Below are 22022 nucleotides of genomic sequence, written 5' to 3' on the forward strand. Positions count from 1 at the left end.
CTCTGAGATTAAATATCGCCAAAGCTACACAGTGCTTAAAGATAAACAAGGCTACAGTGAGTAAATATTGTAAATATCGCTAGGACAATACCACGACTGAAAATCACCGAGGTTACACCAAGGCTACCCCGGGTGAATTACTGAGGCTACGTTGTGATTAATGATCAGCAAGTAGACATCAAGATTAAATATCACCAAGGCTACACTGTGAATGAACATCACCCCGACTACGCTGTGTAAATCACCGTGGCCACATCGTGATAAAATGTCACCATGACTATATTGTAATTAAGGATCAATAAAACTACGCTGCATAGGAATAGTAATCAGTTCAGTGATACCACAGTTCATACCCTAGTTAGAAAATTTCTTTAACAAATTTCATTCATAAAAACACAAACAAATTTAGTTCAGTCTGACACCTACAGAGCAAAGAGTATATCACAGCCAAACCTTATCACGACAAAGTCACGTGTTGCACTAACGCATGTTCGTTAAATATGAAAGTTTATTACAAATGTGCATTTTCAGCACTGATTCAAGGACACGACTATTTCCTGTCCCTTCATTATAATCAGTAAATCATCATAACGAGGTTCGCCTGTACTTGAATTCAGAAACTGTGGTTCGCCAGAAGCTAGACTCTGCTTTTGCACACTTCAGTGAGACACAATTAACTAATTAACCGGCTCTTACCATTTACAATGATGGTGAGAAGGCAATCAAAGAGGGGCTGCAGTCGCTGGTGACCGGTGGTGATTATCTTGTGGAAAACCTGTAAACAATAACGACAGTAGCTATGATTTTGTGCGTAAACTCAGCCAATTAAATTATGTTCCCTGGCCATTAAATATGAGTGCTGTTTGTAGTAATAGTTTACCTAATTAAAAAAAGGCAGCAATGAGGAAGGTAGCAATAGTACAGGGGCATCGTAAGTTTCTCACTTGTGGGAGATCGCTAAACCCTATACTGTTCCGTGCTTGTGAGAAAGGCAAAAGGTGTAAGAACTGACTGAATGCACTGAACCTGCAAATTCATGGCATCAAATGCCATGCAAGAAATGCTTCAAATGCCATTTGCCACAGAAGGCACAGAGGGGTTACCCACACATAACAGTGTTCCACAAGGAGGTGCTGGCATAGTCAACACTTGCAGCACAATGATCAAACACGAAGTAACAACAATGACAATTGTTAGTTCTCGTGGGTCCAGTGTATACTAGGTTTGCGCGAATATTCGTAAGCTTCGAATATTCGAGTGAATATCGCAGTATTTGAACTTGCTTCGATTTGAATTTAAATTATTGAAAAATTGAAAGTATTCAAAATGAATTAATAGATGTATATTGTCTAGCATGTAACCCCGTAAAGGCGGTTTCACTGCAGTGAACGGGCACTAAACAGTGAAAGCAATTATTTAAATGTATGTTAATGCGAGTGTAACTTTGTAAAGGTGGTTTCACTGCAGTAGAGGGATGCTAAGCCATGAAAACATCTACTTATTGATAATCTACACTGTCGCGAAGTCCCATTTTACGATTAAATGAACATACCAATCTCACATCGATTCATCGTTTTTGATGTTTGAAAGCTTGTTATACCGGCTTACATGCTCCATGTATAGTAAATATTGAAATGTGACACATTTTACACGTAATCATTTGCATTGTACCAAGAGTCAAATCCTGCTACTGTTCAAAGTTGTTTCCACATTGTTTGAATAAAAAATTGGCGTTCCCACAGGCCTTGTATTATATATACTATCTGAACCCAATTAGAAAATATTCGACGAAAATTGCTATTCCCTTCGGGTTCACTTCAAATCTAAAATTTGCTATTTGCAAAAGCCTAACGTATAGGTACTTGTGCACTGTTTTCGAACATTCTCCTTTGTCTTTGAGCAGCATGGTGCAGGTGTCGAGTTGTGGCAGTTGATTGTTTGCGCTCATCTTGAGTGTTTTCTTTTCGTGTGTCCTCTACGTAGGACGGATGTTCCGCAAGTATCAGGTTCCTCCCTGTTCATTGTGCGAGTCTAATTTGTTGTCATCGCATTCACTGATTCCCACCTGCGGTGAAACTATGGCTTATTTTGCCAGCCAGCATAGTTGCGAGGTATCGGCAGTTCCGAAGCTGCGCAATGTGAAGTAAGATGCTGTGAATTTCCGCAACATTCTAAAGCTTGACGGAAAGAGAGGATGAATAAGCGTACAATGATGAGCAGGTCGGCGTGGGTGCCCGTGAAGATTGGAATGTCCATGGGTACACTCGCACAGTACGGCTTGTTGAGCCGCACGCCAAAGTTTCGTTCCCCGCTCAGCAGCAGCAGGATGAACACGCCAATGTGCACCAGGCCAACACGGGCTGCATGAAGATGGCAGAGAGGGAGGAGGTTCGGCATTGATTACATCAACAAATAAGGCTCAACTAAATAACCAATTCAGCAGATTGAGCCCCTCAGCAAAGAATGTGTGTTCCACAATGTGCACCTAAACACTACTCACACTGATCAGCGCGGGCGTCGTTCAAGTGGTACAGCGTGGGCACCAGGATGTCCAGCACTTCGGAGCTCTTCAGCACGTAGAACAAAAATTTCTGTGTATGCAGACAGTGAACCAATACAGATAATTAGTGTACATAAAAATTACCCAGCAGAAATGTCAGCATAAAGTGCAAAACACCGGAAACGATCTACTATTTCACATTCTGCTAATAACCAGAGATGGTACCACAGCTTTCCTCCCCAGAAATGCAACGCAGCTTTTGGTAGGCATGACGCACTGTCACTAAAATTCTGCCTACAATACCGTATTTACTTGCGTAATCCTCGTACTCACATAATTCTCGCACCCCCCAGGTCGCCCAACAAAAATACGATTTCTTTTTTTTTTTTCTCGAGTAATTATCGCACCCCCGAAAACTGCTGCAATAATGTCGTCTGCTCTTTCCAGCCACTGATGATGATAGCACATGCCATTTGGCGCCACCTCTTAAGCATCAAGCGTACTATTGCATGGAGATTCAATCCAATTCAAGCCAAGTCGAAGTGGCCAGTGCGCGTTGCGGTGTGTTTTGTATGTTGTGTCGGTAACCTTGTCAAGTTATGAGGTGATACTGAAGCTGTACGGCAGCTTTCAAGTTGCAAGTGATAGATCATGCACTAAAGAATGGCAACAGGGCTGTCGGTAGGCCCTTTGGAGTCTACGAGTTTTGTGTTCGCTACTGGTGATGGCTGCTGAAAGCCATACAGACCTGTTGGGCCTGTCGTATGCCTAAAACTGGGATTGATGGTAAACTTTATTTTTTAAGAAAAATGCGGACAATTCTGTTAAATAGCCATCAGCCCAACACTGACGTCCCACGCTTACCTTTTGAGGGCTCCGGTTAGCAAACTTATGACTTCATGCTTAACAGCAGGACTCATCCGCTACAGCAGGCCCTTCATGGGTTTTTTCTTCCAACTTTGCAACGTGATCACAATAACAGTGAAACTTGAAAAGAGGATATAGTGATATGAGGGTCGAATTTCAGAGATTTAGTTTGCTACAAAACCATACGAAAGTGGCTGACCCTTCTTGCAAAAGAAACAATGAAAGAAACCAGCATGAGTTTAGTGGCAAATGCAAAACAACTGCACAAGCACTATGTACATGGTGGCGCAGTAGTAGGACTTACTTAGTTTCACGGACATTTTGCATCGTTCACTTCAAGCTTTGCTATACCACTTGATGTCCCCCAGACTTCCCTGACGTGATTTTTGTCATCCTAAGCTTGGCACACACTTAAACGCAGCCAATGGTGGGAAGGGCCACAACAATGCCTCTGACGCATAGCACTAGCACCTCATGAAGAGCAACGACTGGTCACCGCGATCACCTAAATGAAACACACCACTTAGGAGGCTACACATTTTAAGTCAGTGGCAGAAAAAAAATTAAAATAACAACACGCTTGATCTCTTCAGCCCTTCTTTCTCAATAGTTTTTATTAGCAGGCGTATCTGCAGCTGCCCATGAAAGCCGAGAAAAAAGGCCATTTCTGCATTACTGCCCTTTTTTTCTCTTTAACGATTCTGTAGTGTCAAGCCGTTGCATGCACCTCTTACTGACTTTCCAGTTCTACCAATAGCACACTACTGTGAGACCCGAGGATGTGCGCAGCACAGGCATCCAGCGATTCCCATTCGTAAAGCTACCACTGCTTCGTTTACCAAGGCGTCAATGACTCCAATGTTTGAAGTAAGCATGCAGGGTTTCTATGACACGAGCAGATTCTAGCTAGGCAGATTGAATTACTCAAAGCACGACATGCGCGCTACTTCTTCCGGCGCATCGACTACCTGTTTGTTGCGGTAATCGAGATACCCGTAGTCCGCAGCGAATTCTGTCAGGTTGTGCAGCGCCGACGTCGAGGCGGCGCCAAGGTGCAGGCACTCGCTCACTTGGTAAGGCATTGGTGCCCTCTCTCACGTTCCCTCGAGTCAACCTCATCTTTGTGAAAAGGCTTAGCATTTTTAGTTTATTTACTGCAATTAATGCTTTATTTCGGTTAAATGTATCATTTTAGACCTTGTTTGTTCCTTTTAACCGCGTTTAGAGCATCGCTAGCATTGTTATGGCCTGTAGTGAGCACTTTGCTGTGAGTGCAATCACACCACGCGAGATACATGGGCGACAAGCTGAGCTCCTCCTCCCCGCACTTAAAAAACATGACGAATTGTTAGAACTCTGCTGTGCTGTCCTTGACTCGACCATCTCCAGATTTTGCCGACACGGGTTTCTTTTAGCTTGCCTTGTTGTAGTCGCACATCTTCCAGAAGAAAACGAGCAGCTCCTGGTGGCAGGCGATGCGCTTGGCCGAGTGGGGCAGGTAGGTGCGCATCAGCGGGTTGTTCAGAAGCCGCGTGAAGCCCTTCAGCACGAATGCGAAATCTTCCTCTCGGTGGATGCGCGACAGGTAGTTGATGAACAGGTTCTCGCACCAGGCCTCGCCTTCGGGACCCTGCATCGGCAGAATAGCTAAGCTTAGCTGCACAGCTCACGTATCAAAACTGCGATTTGGCCTGATTGGAACATATTCATCTTGAAGGTTTTGCGCCCATTTGGGTTTCTCATCTTTGCCTCGTGTGGTTGCACAAGAACTTCAAGAACTCCGTGTATGCTTCATAAGCATGCACAAAAGACTTAACAAAGAAACGCCTCAATGCATCTACAGTGACAGGGCCCGCAACAGACACTAGGGATTGACAAAGGTATGCTTGAAGTACGAAATCGCAATGTTCGAAATTAGCATTTTTATTATATAGGTACACAATTCATCATTATTATAATCAATCTCTGCCTCCTTTTTATGTTCCCTGCATCAAAAAGGCCTCTACCAGTAATCTTGTAGCCCCGCCGTGGTGGTCTAGTGGCTAAGGTACTCGGCTGCTGACCCGCAGGTCGCGGGTTCGATTCCCGGCTGCGGCGGCTGCATTTCCGATGGAGGCGGAAATGTTGTAGGCCCGTGTGCTCAGATTTGGGCGCACGTTAAAGAACCCCAGGTGGTCGAAATTTCCGGAGCCCTCCACTACGGTGTCTCTCATAATCATATGGTGGTTTTGGGACGTTAAACCCCACAAATCAATCAATCAATCAATCATCAGTAATCTTGTAATTTACCCCCTCTAGCAAAGGTTGATTCTGTTTCATTCCTAAAATCTACCTAATTTCATTGCTTGATACACTTAGCTGTCTTCATCGAATGCGTTTCCGATTTTTTAACTATTCTGTTGCTTTAACTGACGACCAGTTTTTGTCTTATGTGAACGGGCCAGGTACACCTATACACCTGGCCTGCCACATAATCACACTGTAATCTAAACTCTAATCTAATCTACCTCTGTTTGTTCTCCAACTTGCTTTGCCACCTTCTGATGTCTTAATATTATGTTTATCATTTACCGCTCAATTGTGAGCTACACATTAATTTTTCGTTGAGTTGTTGTCCCCCACCAGGGGCAGAGCCAGAAATTTTTTTTTTCAGGAGAGGGTTCAACCGTGCTTTATGTATATTAGTGTGTACATATGTACCGGCTCGTATATTTACGCAAGCAATATTGAAACACTTCGAGGAAGGTGGTTGAGTCGCACCCCCTCTGGCTACGCCCATGTCCCCCCCATTTCAACCTTGTTAGAACTGGACGAGCATAAAGTTGCTGACTCCTAATTCAGGCTTGACAGAAACCGCCTGACACTGGATACGCACTGCGCCGTTGCTGCCGGCATTGTTCTGCTGCTGGGGTGGCCGGAAGTCGTGGTCCAGGGTGACCACAAGTAGCTGCAGAGCCACTTCGACCAGGGGCTCCCGATGGTCGGCAAAGAGGAGGTGGTTGAAGGGAAGGCCGTAGCCGACGGGATCGTAACCGCACACGATGTTCAGCAGCGAGGTGAACAGTGGCAGCGCATGCCTGCAAGTCAATCCAGAGCAATGTATTTTTCGCTAGAAAGCATTTGCCCATTTCCAAGATGTTAACACATGATTTTATCCATACAAGTAATTGTGCTTTGTTCTCGATCGCATAGCTAAGGAAGTCGATGAAATGGCAGGAAGACCGCTCGTGCGTCATTACACCAATGAATGAATTAACAAAGTACGCAAGTACCTATCATATCTTGAAGCCGACGCCATCCTGCTCGGAAGTGCACCGATTCGATGAGCTATCTGACCGATGTGAAGTAACCCGTGAAACCTCATCATTAACCTCTGAAACCGCATCGGAAATTTCTCCACATGCAACTAAACTATCAATATGGAAGAAGCAGAAAATAACCTTTCAATTTCTAGTCTACCCTATGGTGACTTACAGGGGCAGTTTTTCCACTCTACACAGAGCAAAGCTGTCCTAATGACAGATTGAGTAAGTTTCGTAAGCAGATGTGGAGCAGCTCCTTCGCCACATGCACTCCAAGGAGCAGCTCTCTCTACTTCGCGAAAAGTGGCAGGATCTAGAGGGAGTTGCAAGCGCACTGTGTGTGCGCAAAGTGTGGCGTAACACGTCAAAAACACAATGTGTTGCCTGGCCCGCCGGTTCTATCCGCCCGTGGTCGCTGAGGCGAGCCATGACTCGAAAGCGACGAGTGGTGCATTGCTGCATTAACTTGCACATTCACTGCTTCATAGCTCTCTTTTTGAATCAACCAGCGAGGGCTCAAGTGATATAGAAGCTAGCGTGTTGTCGTTCACAGCGTAACTTTCATCAAAACAAAGGAGACAAAAATTTTAATGTGTTTAACTTCAAATACAGCTCACATGCGAGTTCAAGCTGAAAAGATTGAAAACTAAAAATGGCACAAGATACGAGAAATGCTGGGCACTTCCAGAAGCGGATTTGTGCTAATGGCCCTTGCCATTTGCTCTGGCAAAAGCCCGCCCGCGGAGACCTCATCAGCCACTTCGAATATGCGATTGGAACTCACCATTACACACCCTCTACAGGCATAAAACTATATGACCGGATAGCCCAGACAGAATTCCCTAAGATTTAAATTTCATGAGTTATTCAAGCCTAACCGGTAGAGCAAGAGTAGAGTGTTTAACCAGCACAGTGTTGCCACTAGAGCGCTGCCATTAGAGTGTTACCGTACAGTGAGAGTGCTACTAGCAAAGATGGTGAAACAACTTATGAGATCCGAGTTTCTTAATCTCGTTTATTTTTAAGGACCTAACTGAATGGGTGCCTTAGTTATTCAGCACCAGCACAGGATGCAGATCTACTCCTAGGCTGATTCAGGTACGGGCTGTGAAAATACTAAGCTTCTTCTAAGGTCTTGCACCCTTTTGGCTTAAGGTCCCTACACTGCTTCTTATAACGTTGTTTCGAGAAAGACAGCTAGTTTCATGTCATTAGGCAATCACCAATCGATGACGATTAAGATGAACACAGAGACGTCACGTGTTCTGACGTTGTTCTAATCTCATGCCTTTGGCATGTTGTATCGTATTTTTTTTTTCTTCTATTATCTGCCCCTGCGTAAAACAAGCATCCCCAACTACAAACCATGGAAAAATGAAAATGTGAAAAAACGTTCCAGGATGCAATACAATGCAATGGTGAGAAGTCAAGCTTTAGAATCGGCATATAATGTGCATTCCTCCTCTATCTCTGAATTCTCTGTATATAAACGCAACAGGGTTAAAGAGCTCATGATCTTATGCGTGACCTAAAAATCGAGAACGATGCAAATAAAATAAATAAATGATGAAAATCCCTGGAGTGAAGTGGGGATCGAACCCAGGTCGTTTGTGTGGCAAGCGGATGTTCTACCAAACAGCCACACCTCCGCTTGTGAAAACAGAGAAAAGAGCTCCCTCTGCCTGGAAATTCAGTGAAAGTAGCTTTCATGCTTCACAAACAGACGTGTCCTGTATATATGCTTCACAATGAAACATGAAATATTGTAGTTGTAATGCGTGGTACAAGCGTCCGTTGCCAACGGGGCGTCAGAATGTGTGATTATCATAATGGCTCCGTGGCTGAAAGCCGGTACTCCACTACAAAAGGAACACATGCTACTGCTCCTATTCCCCTAGGGCCACGAAGAGAGTGCATAGTAAATTCAAAAAGGTTTCATGCACTAAGTGTTTGAAGTACGCACTACGAACAAGATGTCGCAATCGCGTTAGACTCCTAAAGGCGAAGCTTTAGGATCATTTAATTTTTCTACATAGCACGCATAACAGACAAGCCCAAGAACACGCAACCAGGACTTCGTCTCCATTTAAGGCACCGCTACTAGTCGGGCGAATGTGCAGCGTAGGAAAGCACACTTGTGTATTTTGAAAACAGTCTATTGCAGGATAAATTAAATTGTTTACGCATCGTGAGTGCCTATGCCACATAAGCAGTTGTCGTGATAGACTTCTGGACCTATGTAACAAAATAAAGAAACTTTTCTATGCACCTGTTGTCGGCTGATGTGAAGAAATGAATCCACTTGTTGGGCTGCTGGTGGGCCTCTGGGCAGACATAAACAATGAGGTGCAATCACTTACCAAGGTGTGTGCAAACAGACGTAAAGGTTGAATTCTAAGAATTGCACATAAGCTGGCACTGTGAAATTTTTTCAGTTAGCTTGTACTACAGAAGTTTCACGAGAACCTCATATTCTCAAAGTTTTACACAAGTTTTGGATAGGTTCACTGCGAAGTTATACAATAAAAAATTTTCTCGTAAAGTTCACATTTAAATATTTCTGTGTCAAGTTTGCATTAGACAGTTCATGCCACATTTTAAACTATGTTTCTTGTACTGAAACATCAATACAACAAACCCGGATATAACGAAATACCAGTTATAAGGAAGTAATTGAAAAATAGTCTTGCAATTGATACAGTGTCTGGAATGAACTTTTTTAACAAATTTTTGGGTATGGCAAACTTATTTTCATTTAAGATGCAATTTTGTTATAATAAGATTCGAATGTATCATAGTATACAATTATTACCGATGTAACAGGGACATTTTGATCGTGATCACGACCAATCTGCATTAGATTTCTTGACAGCGATCAGCAACGGTCACTGCAAAATGGCCCAATCTATTATGCACTGAGTTTTGTGTAAAATCGACTCAATCGAAATCTCGGGGCCAGAGTATGCACATCTCAATTTTCTTTATTCTGATCAGGCCTGATTATAATTATGATATACCTGCTCAAAATCGAGCTTAATGAAGATAGCCCGTAATCGCAATCAAAGGTGCCCATGAGACACCAGTAAAACAAATTGCAATTTGCCATGAAAACAAAAATTTTTTGCTTGATAAGCAGAAACCATAAAAAGTCTACTTTGCTGAAACTTTTAGCTGTAGAGAATAGCTATTAGCATACTAGAAGGTGTTCATTAATCATTAAAGTTGTACTAAGTAGACACTGCACAGACGAAGAAACACAAGACAACATGTCGAGCACAAACTACCGACTGGTTTATTCTCTAGAAAAGATGCAACTTTTACACAGCACCCTTTCACCAAGCCCCCATCTCAATCTCTGCTCTGAGCATCCGCTTATGTTTGTTTGATACAAGCCCGCATAACCGTTGTGTTCTTTTAAAAGAATAAACCAGTTTTTGTTTGCACTCAGCATCTTCTAGTTTTTTGTATTGCCGTGCAACTTTAACAGTGTTGCAACTGTAACAGGGTTACTTCCTCACTTCAGGTCACTGAAATGGAGTTACTTTTTTTTGTCGGTAATGTGCCCACGACTGCTCTCACCCTGCGAAGTGAGGTACATGGTCTGCGAGAAGCAGGTGAGTAGCAGCTTGAGTAGCTCAAGCCGGTTCTGGTCGTGCTGTGGCACGCAGGGCGGCGAGTGGGCGAAGCCGACGCCCGACGCCCAGATGTACTCACAGCTGTCCAGGGACCACGGCTCCTCCGGTTGCTCCTGCACCAATCAAACAGTGGGTGCCAGTCGTTCGTGCAATGACTGTCGAACCGCTCGCTGCAAGCCAGTGTACTGGCTAACGTACCATGGTGGCGCAAATGTCATCGAGATAACTGGAGCGTACAACAGTGGACGTACGGAAAGGTCCATGTATATTCAACGGGATGCTTTGTAACTTTGTGGCATGAAACAAACAAAAAAGAAACGAACCTGTAGTAAGCAAAGATGAGAAAGTGTTGGTCTGATGTCCCAAGGCGACTCGGGCTATGACAGATTCCGTAATGGAGAACTACAGGTAACTTTAACCACCCAGGGTTCTTTGACAAGCAACGACATTCACACTACACGGGACTCAAAAGCACTGCCAGTGCTTAAGTACACGCCACAAGCCTGAACGAAACATTGTAAATAGCCTAGTTCACGTGTGTGACTGTATGTGTTACGTGTTTATCGCTGTATATATCACATTAACTGGAGTAGCATGTCAGGCAAAAAAGCCAGACAAACAGCTCCAGCTCCCTATTAAAAGAATCCTCTCTCTCTCTAGCGTTTCGACTCCATTGAAGTGCAGCCACAATGGATGGGATCGAACTGTGTTCTGGCTCAGCAGCCGAGCACCACAACCACTGAGCCAACGCAGTGCACATTGCGAGGACACCCAATTTTTGCTCTCAATCGGTGTTATGTACAATCCTTGGGTGTTTGCGAACAAGCTGGTGAAATTTCAGCGCATTTGGCGGCAAACTTAGTTTATGACAAGCATTTTTATAAATGCGCGAACAGCCCGAGAGCCCGACAGAACATCCTATGGGCAGTGGCCCTTTCAGATTTTCAATATGCTTCACCCCCACGACACTCTCGTATTACGGCAGAGCTGCCTTTCAGGCTTTGCTACAGTCACAAATGTATTGACTCGAGAAAATGCAGGTTTCAACATGAAGGTGATAGATGCGGCAAACGTGGGGGCCCAATCAAGGCTGTTTTATAGCTGAAATATTGGCAGAAAGTTCAAAAAATTGGATGACGAACATTTTTAGCACCCAAAATTTCAGATGTTCTTATATATTGACATCTACGAGGCAGATTCGGAACTACAGACTCTGTGGGAGCCACCATGTGGTGTCTGCCACACCAGTTTGGCTTTCACAGAAGTTGGAAGAAGAGAAGAGGCCGAAGAAATAGAATTTGTGCCTTTCACTTGCAAAGTGTTGTTGGCAACACTTTGGCTGCAGCAAAGCATGTACATAATATAGGTCGGCCTCTGCACTGTGTCATTCTTGATAAGACAACTATGAAACGCCTCCCTGCCAGCGCTTCATCAACCTAGGCGAAGAAATACTTTCATATTGCTAAGTCATAAGAATATGCTTAAGAATCCTCTGCAACTTTTTTTTCAATGCAATTTCCCTATGAAGTATTCAAAAGATATTTTGTAACTATTCCAAACTTATTCGATTTACTCTCACACTTTAATATGCAAATTTCCCTCGCACCCAAAGTTTTGCTATTTGCACAGCTTTATTCATAACGCATTTTATTGATTTCAAAGGTGGATTTAATGAATCTACAGTATCACCAAAAGCAATGCAGCCTCGATAAACATACATCCCATGTAAACATACTGTAACTATGCAATGAACGGAATGGTGTACTTTTTCGTCAGTAGAAGTTTGCATCTCTTCGCAATCGAAGCAAGAAATCAAACTCACACAGAAATGCTGCCTAAAGTATGCATTACGTTTTTTTTTTACAGCCATGAAAACCAACTTCACCTCTCTAGCAAGACGATAAAAGCAGTGTTAAATGAAGCTTCCAGAGGATGTACAGTGGGAAAAAGAACAATGTGCTGGCTGGTTGTGCTTTTTTCTCAGTGCAGGTATGTTTGCGTTTTGAGACTTGATGTTTCTTGTATGAGACATTATACCGGTTACGAATGAACCGGTACAATTTGCATGCATCGCGTTGACTACTACAGTTTAACCCCCTTTATAAGAGACGTGCACTGGGGAGCAAATCTTGTCTTTCATGCAAGGTGTCTCTTATGAACAGAGCACCATGTATGCATTTTCTTATCAATACCAATTTCAATGTAGGCACACTGGTGTTCCTTATACCCTACTGTCTTTTACATCAGTGTCTCTTACAAAAGGGTTCGACTGTACGTGCGGTCTATTTTGAGGCACAGATGCTTGCTATTCAGATGAACGTTTGCTGACTGGCTGCACACGTATTTCGTGTGAGAGCCAACGCAGTGAGCTGCTGTCTTTGTGGTTTCACTGTTGTTTTGCTGCGAGTGGAGAATGCAGAGAGTTAAGGCAATGCAGGCTACAAACAACGAACACTTCTATAGGCTATGTTTCGATTATTGCCCATAACAAATGTGCAGAACAGTTCCTATGCCGCCATGCAGGTTACAATAATGGCAGTGAAAGGTTTGCGTCCTGTCACCGTGGTTTCGGACCTACAGGTGTGAAGAGGCTAAAGTTTAGTTACTTACAGGGCCAGACTTCTTCGAACAGGACACTGTGAAATCTGGGCAGAACAGCAAATCCTGCAAAATATATAAAGAAAAGTCCATAAGCAACTGCATCCACGAATAGAAACAAACAAAAAAAAACATAATTCCTCGAACCCTTTATCACGGCAAAAGTATAAGGTTCGAGTCTGAGTTTTTGAAGAACACGGCACATGCTACGAAAAATCATTGCATCTCTCAAGAGGATAGACTGGTGGGATAGTTGGGAGAGCATAATTCAGAAGAGTAGCGCAAAGCAGCACACGAACGACAACAGATGACGGCTATGTGTTCGTTGTAGACTTGTGCACAACTGCAACACCACAACCAAATTTTGACTTCTTTTTGGTATAGGGGCCCTATAACTGACATAAGCTTACATGGCGGAAATTTCGACTTGCAGCAGGCATAACACCGTGTGAATAATGTAGGCTAGTGTGAATATTTGAGCATTTGGAATACTCGAACAAGTATAACAGTATGAAAATTCACTTTAAAAAAATTATAGACCATCTCCTTGAAGAGAACCCTGATGGAATGCGAAGAAGCAGTGGTGCGCAAGGCGTTGACCCGACTGAAATGGGCATCGACACGGTGCTGGAAGATTGATTTGAAGCAAAACTTGGCGTATTGTTTACTCGAGTGAACATTTGTTTGAAATGCAAAGACACGAGAGGCGGGTTAGGTTTCCTGTAAGTTTCATCACAGAAAGACTGTTCGCTTCATGTGCGCTCGAATGTTGCGAGTGGTGGAGAGGTTAAAGCGAGATGGGATGACATGCGGCGAGCGGCGACAGGATCGAAATGTGCAGTGCGCTGCTCACGAAAAGAACACACACAGGACGAGAGCTAACAACGTTTACAGCTTAACACTTAATGCGCTGTTGAAGCAAAAACAATGCATAAAACGTAATCACAGATATGAGTGCAATCTAACAAGTGTCCCAGTTTTTACTTTGCTGGGTTTGAAAAACGTGCTCTTTCCACAAACCGGACATGTGCAGCGAGGGAAGTGAATTTCGTGTGACCGGCGACTAAATGCAATTGTTCCAGTGAAAGCCGAAGGCACGCGATTCTCCCCTACCACAGGATAAGTGTGCAAGATATGGCCTCTCTCTTTCCACAGCGCAAAGCACTCGTGAAAGATGAGCGTGCATCAGCGCATCGCAACGAACTGGGCGCCAAGCTTTACGCCAAGTGTGCTCACCACCCCATCTCTCTGGTAATGCTGAAAACACGCTATTTCCTCCGAGATAGGCGCCATCAGTGCTAAGTGGCAGATATAAATAGCTTGGGGTTTCGACGTTGAAGGAGGTGCTGCTTCATGGCTCGTGGCTGACGTTGCGCACTCAGGAACGAAAGATTAGACCTTCGATTCTGAGTGCCGGAGTGTTTTTTTTTTGGATTATTATTCTTTCTTGCCTATTCATATATATAGATACGTATACATAGAGGGTAAACAACGACGGTCATCAACGTCGATGCCAGCGGCAAAATCCAGCCGAGAGTGCCCATATAGTAATTTCTATCATAATAACATCAATATTTCTGCATGCCTTGTTTAAACGAAAAATTATAGTGTAGGTTAACTGGACCATGGCAAATATGCCCATGTTCAGTAATAGTATACAATATGTGCAATTCAACTTTGATTTGAATTTATTAGACCAAATCACTATTCGATTTGAACCTAAAATTGATTATTCCTACGATCCTAGCATTGCATAACGAGTGAATGGTGTAAAGCTTCCAACCCAATACAAAGTGCTAATGCATCACTCATAGGTATGAAAATCAGCGACACTATCCTCAAAGAGTGAAGCTACATGGGCATCTGTACCATGCAATATTACTGCGATATTAGAAGTTGTATTGTGAAGCCTGTACTCAGGACTCATGAGTTTGCAAAGCACGCATTATTTTCACAGCATTTCTAAGCAGAGGAAGTTATTTTAACTGCATTTCCAAGCAGGCGGGTGGCTGTGTAACAGAACACCTGCTTGCCACGCAAATGGCCTGCGGGGTTCGATCTTCACTCGAACATGAAAATATTTATTTTATTTGCATCGTTTCCCATTTTTTAGTCATGCACAAGATGATGATTTCTCACTCAAAACCAATGACACAGACGCCAGAATTTCGACAAAACAAGCTTTTTAATGTTACTGTGTTAAAACATATGAATTTGGTGAATGCAGCTCATTTGTCTACTATGAGCGCAGCCATGCTTTCCCGTTTACGTGTTGCGAGAGTGTAACACCTGCCAAATTTTTTTTTTTAGATGTACTAGGTTTATGGCACAATATTCAGCGGGTGTTCTCTTTCATAAACACACCACACCACACACCAGCAATACGAATGAATGTCACCAAGAACTTAAAAAAGAAACAGAGACTGATTAATGAAAGTGGACACAGATCAGCATTATTTCAAAAGGCAATAATCATGCTAATAATTTCCACAGAAATAAACTTTGTTGCCCAGGTAAGGTAATGCACAAATTATTAACAATGATGAAACTGGTCTGTACTCACACATAGTGCTGTGATAAGTGACTGGGCCAGCGACTCGGTCTGAAACAGCACAAGAGACAGCACAGCTGCTGTAAGCAATAGAAATTTGAATCGCCAGTAAATTATGACTCTGCCGTGAGTCATTGAAGCTTGTGTGAGATTTGGATAATCACACACGCCCAATGCACTAATTAACTGCGTGTATGATGTCTCATTCTACATCATTAAGCTGCAATGACGATCCCACCTAAGGTACTGCAGTGGGTGACTTAAACACCGAATTTCGTAGGACCGAGAAAAAATTTTATGCTGCGCCTATTTCATATCTGTTAGCAGCAACGGGGCAGGATTCGTAACCCTGTACTACAAGCTCGTAGCCAGGAATTTTTTTTTAAAAAGGGGGGGGGGAAAGGGTTTACTTTTTGAAGGCTTCGACTATTTATAAAAATTGCCCTTTTTTACTAATTATTTTCCATAAAACGCCCCCCTCACAGAATGTTGGAGGGGGGGGGGGGCTGGGCCCTTGGTGCACCTTCTATCTATTTTTATTTTATTTTTTATTTATAAAATACTGCAGGCCCAAACAGGGGCCCAAGCAGGAAGGGCAAAAGGACACAAACAAAGCAAATAAAGGCAAAGAAATCGCATACTCAGCAAAAAAAAATGACACTGGGATGTGTACAAAAAATACTGCAGCAAAAAATATGGCAAAAACTACATAATTTTTTTAAAAGTGGTACATCAAGGTGAAGCAACAAAAGTAGAAGCATCAAACAAAAAGTTTTCACACACTAAAATAAGACCATGAGGTAAAAGCACGTCAGACATATATACACAAAGAGGCATGAGATAAGGCAAGCGACATTGGCTTTTTAAACTAAGGATCAAGGAACAGAAGGATAACATATAATGAAGCTATAAAAATTGGTACATAATGGTCAGAAGTTCAAATAGCAACATGTTCTAAGAAATCGTCGTTATGTAAGGGGGGAAATGGTAGGTTGTTCCAGTCGGTGATAGTTCTTGGGTAGAAGGAATATTTGAAAAGATTAGTGCGTGTCCGATAGGGTGTTAGAGAGTCAGCATGACGATGCCGTGTTGTTTGAGCAGTAAGCGACAATAAATAAGGATTTGGGTTTATGGCAAAGAGTTTATTTTTCAGTGCAAACAGGAATTTTAGTCTCGGTATTTTTCTACCCAGGAGTAGTGTTTGAATACTATTCTGCATCATTAAACTAGAGAGAGAGTCACTATCACGATATTTAAAATAAATGAACCTGACAGCTTTACGCTGAATGATTTCCAGTCTATCAATATTAATTTTTGTATACGAATCCCAGACAATGCTGGCGTATTCGAGTTTAGGCCGAATTAGTGATGTATAAGCCGTTAACCTTGTACTAGAGGGTGCATCCTTTAGTTTATGTCCGAGAAAACGAAGTTTTCTGAACGAAGAGTTGCATATGTTGGTACTGTGTATATCCCAATTAAGGTTATTAGTTATTGTGATTCCCAGGTACTTGTACTCCTTCACTTTTGCAAGCATTACGGAACCCAGCTTGTACCCAAAAGAAAGTTTTTTAGATTTCTTTCTAGTTATTGACTTATACACTGTTTTACTGAAATTTAACTGCATGCTCGACCGATCACACCAAGAAAGAATACTTTGGAGATTATTGTTGAGCGATACTTGATCTTCATGGCTTTTAATTTTATTATAATGTACACAATCATCTGCAAATTATCTAATTTTAATAGGGGAATGAATTTCGTTGGTTATGTCATTAATGAATATCAAGAATAATAAGGGGCCAAGGACACTGCCCTGAGGCACACCAGATGAGACTGGTAGCTTCTCAGATGAGTGGCCATTAATAGAAACGACCTGACTGCGGTTGGTCAGATAGGCAGCCACCCAATTAACTAAATAAGCAGGAAGATTAATCCACTCTAGTTTAGTAATAAGCTTGCTATGTAATACAAGATCGAACGCTTTCTTGAAATCTAGAAATATTACATCAACCTGGCCTGACCCATCAAGAACACTAGCAAAATCACGAACAACTGTTGTTAACTGTGTGATAGTAGAGAAACCTTTGCGAAAGTCATGTTGACAGGACGACAGTATGCAGTTGTCCTCTAAATACTTATTAATTTCCTTAGCTATGATATGTTCAAGTAGTTTGCAACATGACGAGGTTAGTGATATAGGGCGATAATTTGTTACTAGTGTGGAATCACCTTTTTTTAGTACGGGTACAACACATGCCAAAAGCCAATCATGAGGCAGTGTAGCTCAAGACAGGGACATTTGAAATATACGAGCTATGAAAGGTGCTAACGCTTCTGCATATCTTTTCAGAAAAACATAAGGTATATCATCTGGACCTGAGAAAGATTTAGTTTTAAGGTTAAGTAGCATAGAAACGACATTTGGCATTGATACAACATCGGGAGCAGGGAAGTATGGTCTATGGTTATGAAGTGTAGCAGCATCAAAACTCGAAAAAACACAGTGGAAGTATTCATTAAAATATTGCACAATGTTGTGCCTTTCGTTAATGATGATTCCCTTGTGTACAATGTGGCTAATTTCCTGGTTCTTTTTTCTTAGAAAGCCTCAAAATTTTTGTGGTGCGGAGCGAACAAACTCTGGTAGCGTATAAACTCTGGTAGCGTATGCTGGAAATACCAACGCTTAGCATGGCTCACTTTTAGATTTAACTGCACTATAGCTGTACTTATCGACAGAAAACGCGACCCTAATTCCAAAGTCAACCTGTATTGCACTTGAGTGTATTTTGTGTCATACTTCTGCTCCCATCAGTCATCAAGTCACTGTTCCTGCTTCATTCATACTATATCAAAATAATGAGGCACTCAATGCTCGTTTCCGAGCACTGATATTGTACAGAACTTGTGCCTCTTCAAGCGCTGAGTCATATCGGACGCCAAAGCCATTCACTCTGCACCACACTGTTTGTGCGAGATGTCGCTGCACCAGTTATAACAAATATGTCGTCTGCAGTCCGCAGTGCCACTCATGTGTACTCATCTAGACCGCGTGCCACAACAACTGCGCTGACGACCTCATTCTTAGCACTGTGCCAAATTTTATCGAGAAGCTTCATGCACACGCATCCCAAAAGCTCAATGTGAGGGCATACGCGCCCACACGTAATTAACCTTCTGAGTTATACAGTACGCAGCATGCTAAAGTTTGCAGCCAGCAAACGTCAAAGAGTACTTGCGGTGCACAAGTCTACTCATCATCCGACAACTCCAACCACCCAAATAAAATGTCATATCACAGGGCAACTATTAAGAAGTGATATTTCAGAAGAGAAGTGCTTAAAACAGAAGTGTGTACTTGAATTACTTGAATGAAATATCTGTACCGAGTGTTAAATTTTAGTTTCATTTTTTCTCTCCTTAGCAAAATGTTTTTGACCCGGCACACACATTATGTAAAGTTAGAGTCTCTATATCATGATCTGCACAAAAAACAGCGTATTAAGAAACGCTGAATTTCAGAGCGGTTTGCAACTGTAGCCAGCAAATATAGCCCTGCAACATTTTTCATATATGAACATACAAACATAAATATAACAGGCTCTATACTTAAGCATAACAATAATAAGCTTTCACTCAGACTCTGTGGTCTGCAAATCTTTGATGGTGACTGCGTGCTCTCTCGTTCACTTAGCAAGCTACATTTGTAAGCCAAACACGAGGCGCTACAGCAACCTTTTGTTCCTAACGATCAATCCTGTATCTAGAGCTCAGAGGCCTTAATTGTTATAAATGAGTCACAATAATTTTTTCGCATTAATACTGCCCCGCCTGTTCCTTGCTTCAGTTTTTCACCCACAAAAGTTTTCAGCAACGTTCGGTGCACATCATGTCACAATGTTTGGGCGGCTTCGTGAGTGCCTGAGATCATTTTGTTAAAACTACGTGCAGGACTCGAATGTCAGAGTTTATTGGTGAGCTCACGCAAACGCCAATTACAACTCTTGAACCTTCAATGTCATATATAAATGCAGGCGCGCCTTGGCGCAAATCAGATTATTGATGACCGGCGCTCCGTTCACCGCAACCTCTGTGCATAGTTTGCCTGCGGTTTGACCTTCCGTATTTCAGCCCCAAGCCCAGTAAAATAGTCTCATTTTGGACATGCCGACTGCCACCTTCGTAAACGGCGCGACCCCATGACAGTACTCTGGCACTGACGCTCCTGCTAGTACCTGTGCTCCCCCATTGGCGGCTGTGTCGTCCTCGGCTGATCCTGGAAGGCTGGACCAAAAGAAGCCTCTCCAGTCCGAGTCCTCGAAGATGTACGGCAGGATGCGTGTCAGCAGCCGCACACAGTTGAGCACTGCATGTGATAACTGACTATATAATTTAAAAACACACATGAATGAATAGCCAATTCTACCCTTAATTTAGTCTTTGTGTAAAATACAAGCCCACAGTGTTACGCTCTCACTGTCGTGATAATTCTCGATTAATTGAGTGTTTATTCTGAATAAGTCTACTCTCAACTTATTCTCGATCGATTTTACCTTATTCTTATGCATAACAATGTGACAAAGATTTCATTGTATGTTTCCAGTATACATTACGCTTCTTCCGCCATTGTGTTCAGCTAGTACATTGTGTACACCTTTAGTTCTTGTTCAACTGTAATATCTTTGTGTTCTTAACGTTCACCTGATCCATTTAAACACATTTTTAAATAACAGCCTGTGCTTGGTTGCTCAACTATGTGGTTGCAAACTGCTTTTGCACACATTTATCTAAACTGAACATGCACATGCCTTTGACAAATGCCCGTGCAGGCTGTCAGTGTATTAGGCCTATAAATTTTTTGAAGCACATCAGTTATCTTAATATAAATTTTATATCCTGCTATAAACTAATGAACCAATATCCTATAAGGTCTATCACATGCCAGAGTATACTAATACGAGCATTATTAGTGTACATCGTGTCTCTAGTTTTATAACCCAGATGAATGAAAGTAATTATATGGAGCAAAATATTCCTGTAGTAATTTTCTCGATATGAGGTATGTTTATTCAATATTGTGTACATTCATTATGTACTTTGCCGTTACCTCAACATGATCATCATAATATGCTTCCTCTGCTTCATCAATGGTTGTGGATACACTTCTTTGACATTGCTCATCACAGCGACTTTTGTTGCACCCCCGTACCTCAGTAAAGGCTGGCCTAACTTCTACATCAAACGTGGCGGAAGCGTAGGGTTTACAATCTCATACAATACAATATCTTACACGAGATGCACTTAAAAAGATTTTGAAGCAATAGTCCAGCATGCTAATGTGGCAACCAATAACAATGCTTCCTAAATCCACCTTGAAGCATGACCCCTGCAAGCTGACACACTTGCTTTACGGATGTTCTACTGCTTGGAGCGCAGCAATAGAAGGCTTTTTTCTGAATACGCCAGAGTTTAGCTGTCCCGTAAGTACTTGTAATGCGCCAACCCTTACATCGCTTGTGCAGCAATTCCCCGCAGAGAGCAACATTCCAGTTGTCATTCTGAAAGACAGGGCATGCAAACACGAACAGAAGAAGGAAGCACTAACTATTCTGACGCTGTCTTGTGGTGTCTTGCTTTCTGTCTTGTGTCTGTGTTTGTATGCCCTGTCTTTTCGAATGAATACTTACCAACTGGCTGCGCTCTCTGCTATAATAAAGTTCCAGTCATCCCTCAACCACCGCATTCTTCGGGTCTCGCTCAAAGTTGCACTTGGCTGCTCCCTGCTCTAGAAATCGGCCTCCAGGAAATGGATTCTGCGGCCACGGCAGACGACAAAGCGAATGAAACGGCTAAGCTCCAACAGATTCTCAGAAATAACTTCAACCCTCGCATCCAGCAAAGGCGGGAGCCACAAAGCAAGTCTGCGAGCACAAGAACCCTGCTTCAACGGTGATTAGGTTAGCATTGCCATAGAGCGTATGACTAGCACAACGAAACATAATTCCAGGGACCTCTTGAGTGGCCCTGGCATTTATTTACACTGTTTTGGTGGTGACACTGTTTGGAAGTGACACTAGAATTGCGTGATGAGTTAGGCATTGCAATTGCCACAGAAAAAACAAACATTCAATTATGAGGAGTGATGCTAAATATGACTCGCAATGCTGGAGCGCTTGGCCATAAATGTTCCAAGACCAGCTGTGGCTTAAGATTCCCTTCGTTAACACAGATAAACTACATTTTCTTATTTGAGATAATCCCCAAATGAGACAACTGTGTTTGTAAACCGAAACTGGGACTAGTCATGACTGCGGGCAACCTCTCATTTCGTGCGACCCCGCCGCGCTCCAGTGTTTAAGGTCATATTGAGTTTGAGTGTAGGTATAAAGTGTAAACTTTTCGCGCACCGCAGTGAAAGCAAATGGGACAACACAAGCATGATTTCTTTTACCAATTTTCTTTCATTGTAGCGCACAATAAGTTTACACTATGTACAGCCAACTGGCCCCTATCCTGGCTCATGTAGGACTACATCTAAAGCACAATTAAGGCTAAGAAGTTAGAAG

The 22022-nt window shown here is 42.6% G+C and overlaps 2 protein-coding genes across 2 annotated transcripts in view; one reads left to right on the plus strand and one right to left on the minus strand.

Moving 5' to 3' along the window:
• LOC119180342 (protein HID1) overlaps nt 1-22022 on the minus strand; it is a 47537-nt gene that overhangs the window by 21724 nt on the left and 3791 nt on the right. Inside the window, exons 3-12 of the mRNA XM_037431524.2 lie at nt 19692-19822; nt 15466-15504; nt 12915-12968; nt 10249-10417; nt 8939-8993; nt 6243-6444; nt 4788-4997; nt 2501-2591; nt 2209-2360; nt 697-775 (exon numbers count right to left, since the gene is read on the minus strand). Of these exons, the coding sequence (XP_037287421.2) occupies nt 697-775; nt 2209-2360; nt 2501-2591; nt 4788-4997; nt 6243-6444; nt 8939-8993; nt 10249-10417; nt 12915-12968; nt 15466-15504; nt 19692-19822 (1182 nt within the window). The remainder of the gene's footprint in view (nt 1-696; nt 776-2208; nt 2361-2500; nt 2592-4787; nt 4998-6242; nt 6445-8938; nt 8994-10248; nt 10418-12914; nt 12969-15465; nt 15505-19691; nt 19823-22022) is intronic.
• RpS11 (ribosomal protein S11) overlaps nt 1-22022 on the plus strand; it is a 46251-nt gene that overhangs the window by 16927 nt on the left and 7302 nt on the right. The gene's annotated exons all lie outside the window — the stretch shown is intronic.

This window comes from Rhipicephalus microplus, chromosome 7 (genome assembly GCF_043290135.1).
Source record: "Rhipicephalus microplus isolate Deutch F79 chromosome 7, USDA_Rmic, whole genome shotgun sequence".
Taxonomy (NCBI): Eukaryota; Metazoa; Arthropoda; class Arachnida; order Ixodida; family Ixodidae; genus Rhipicephalus; species Rhipicephalus microplus.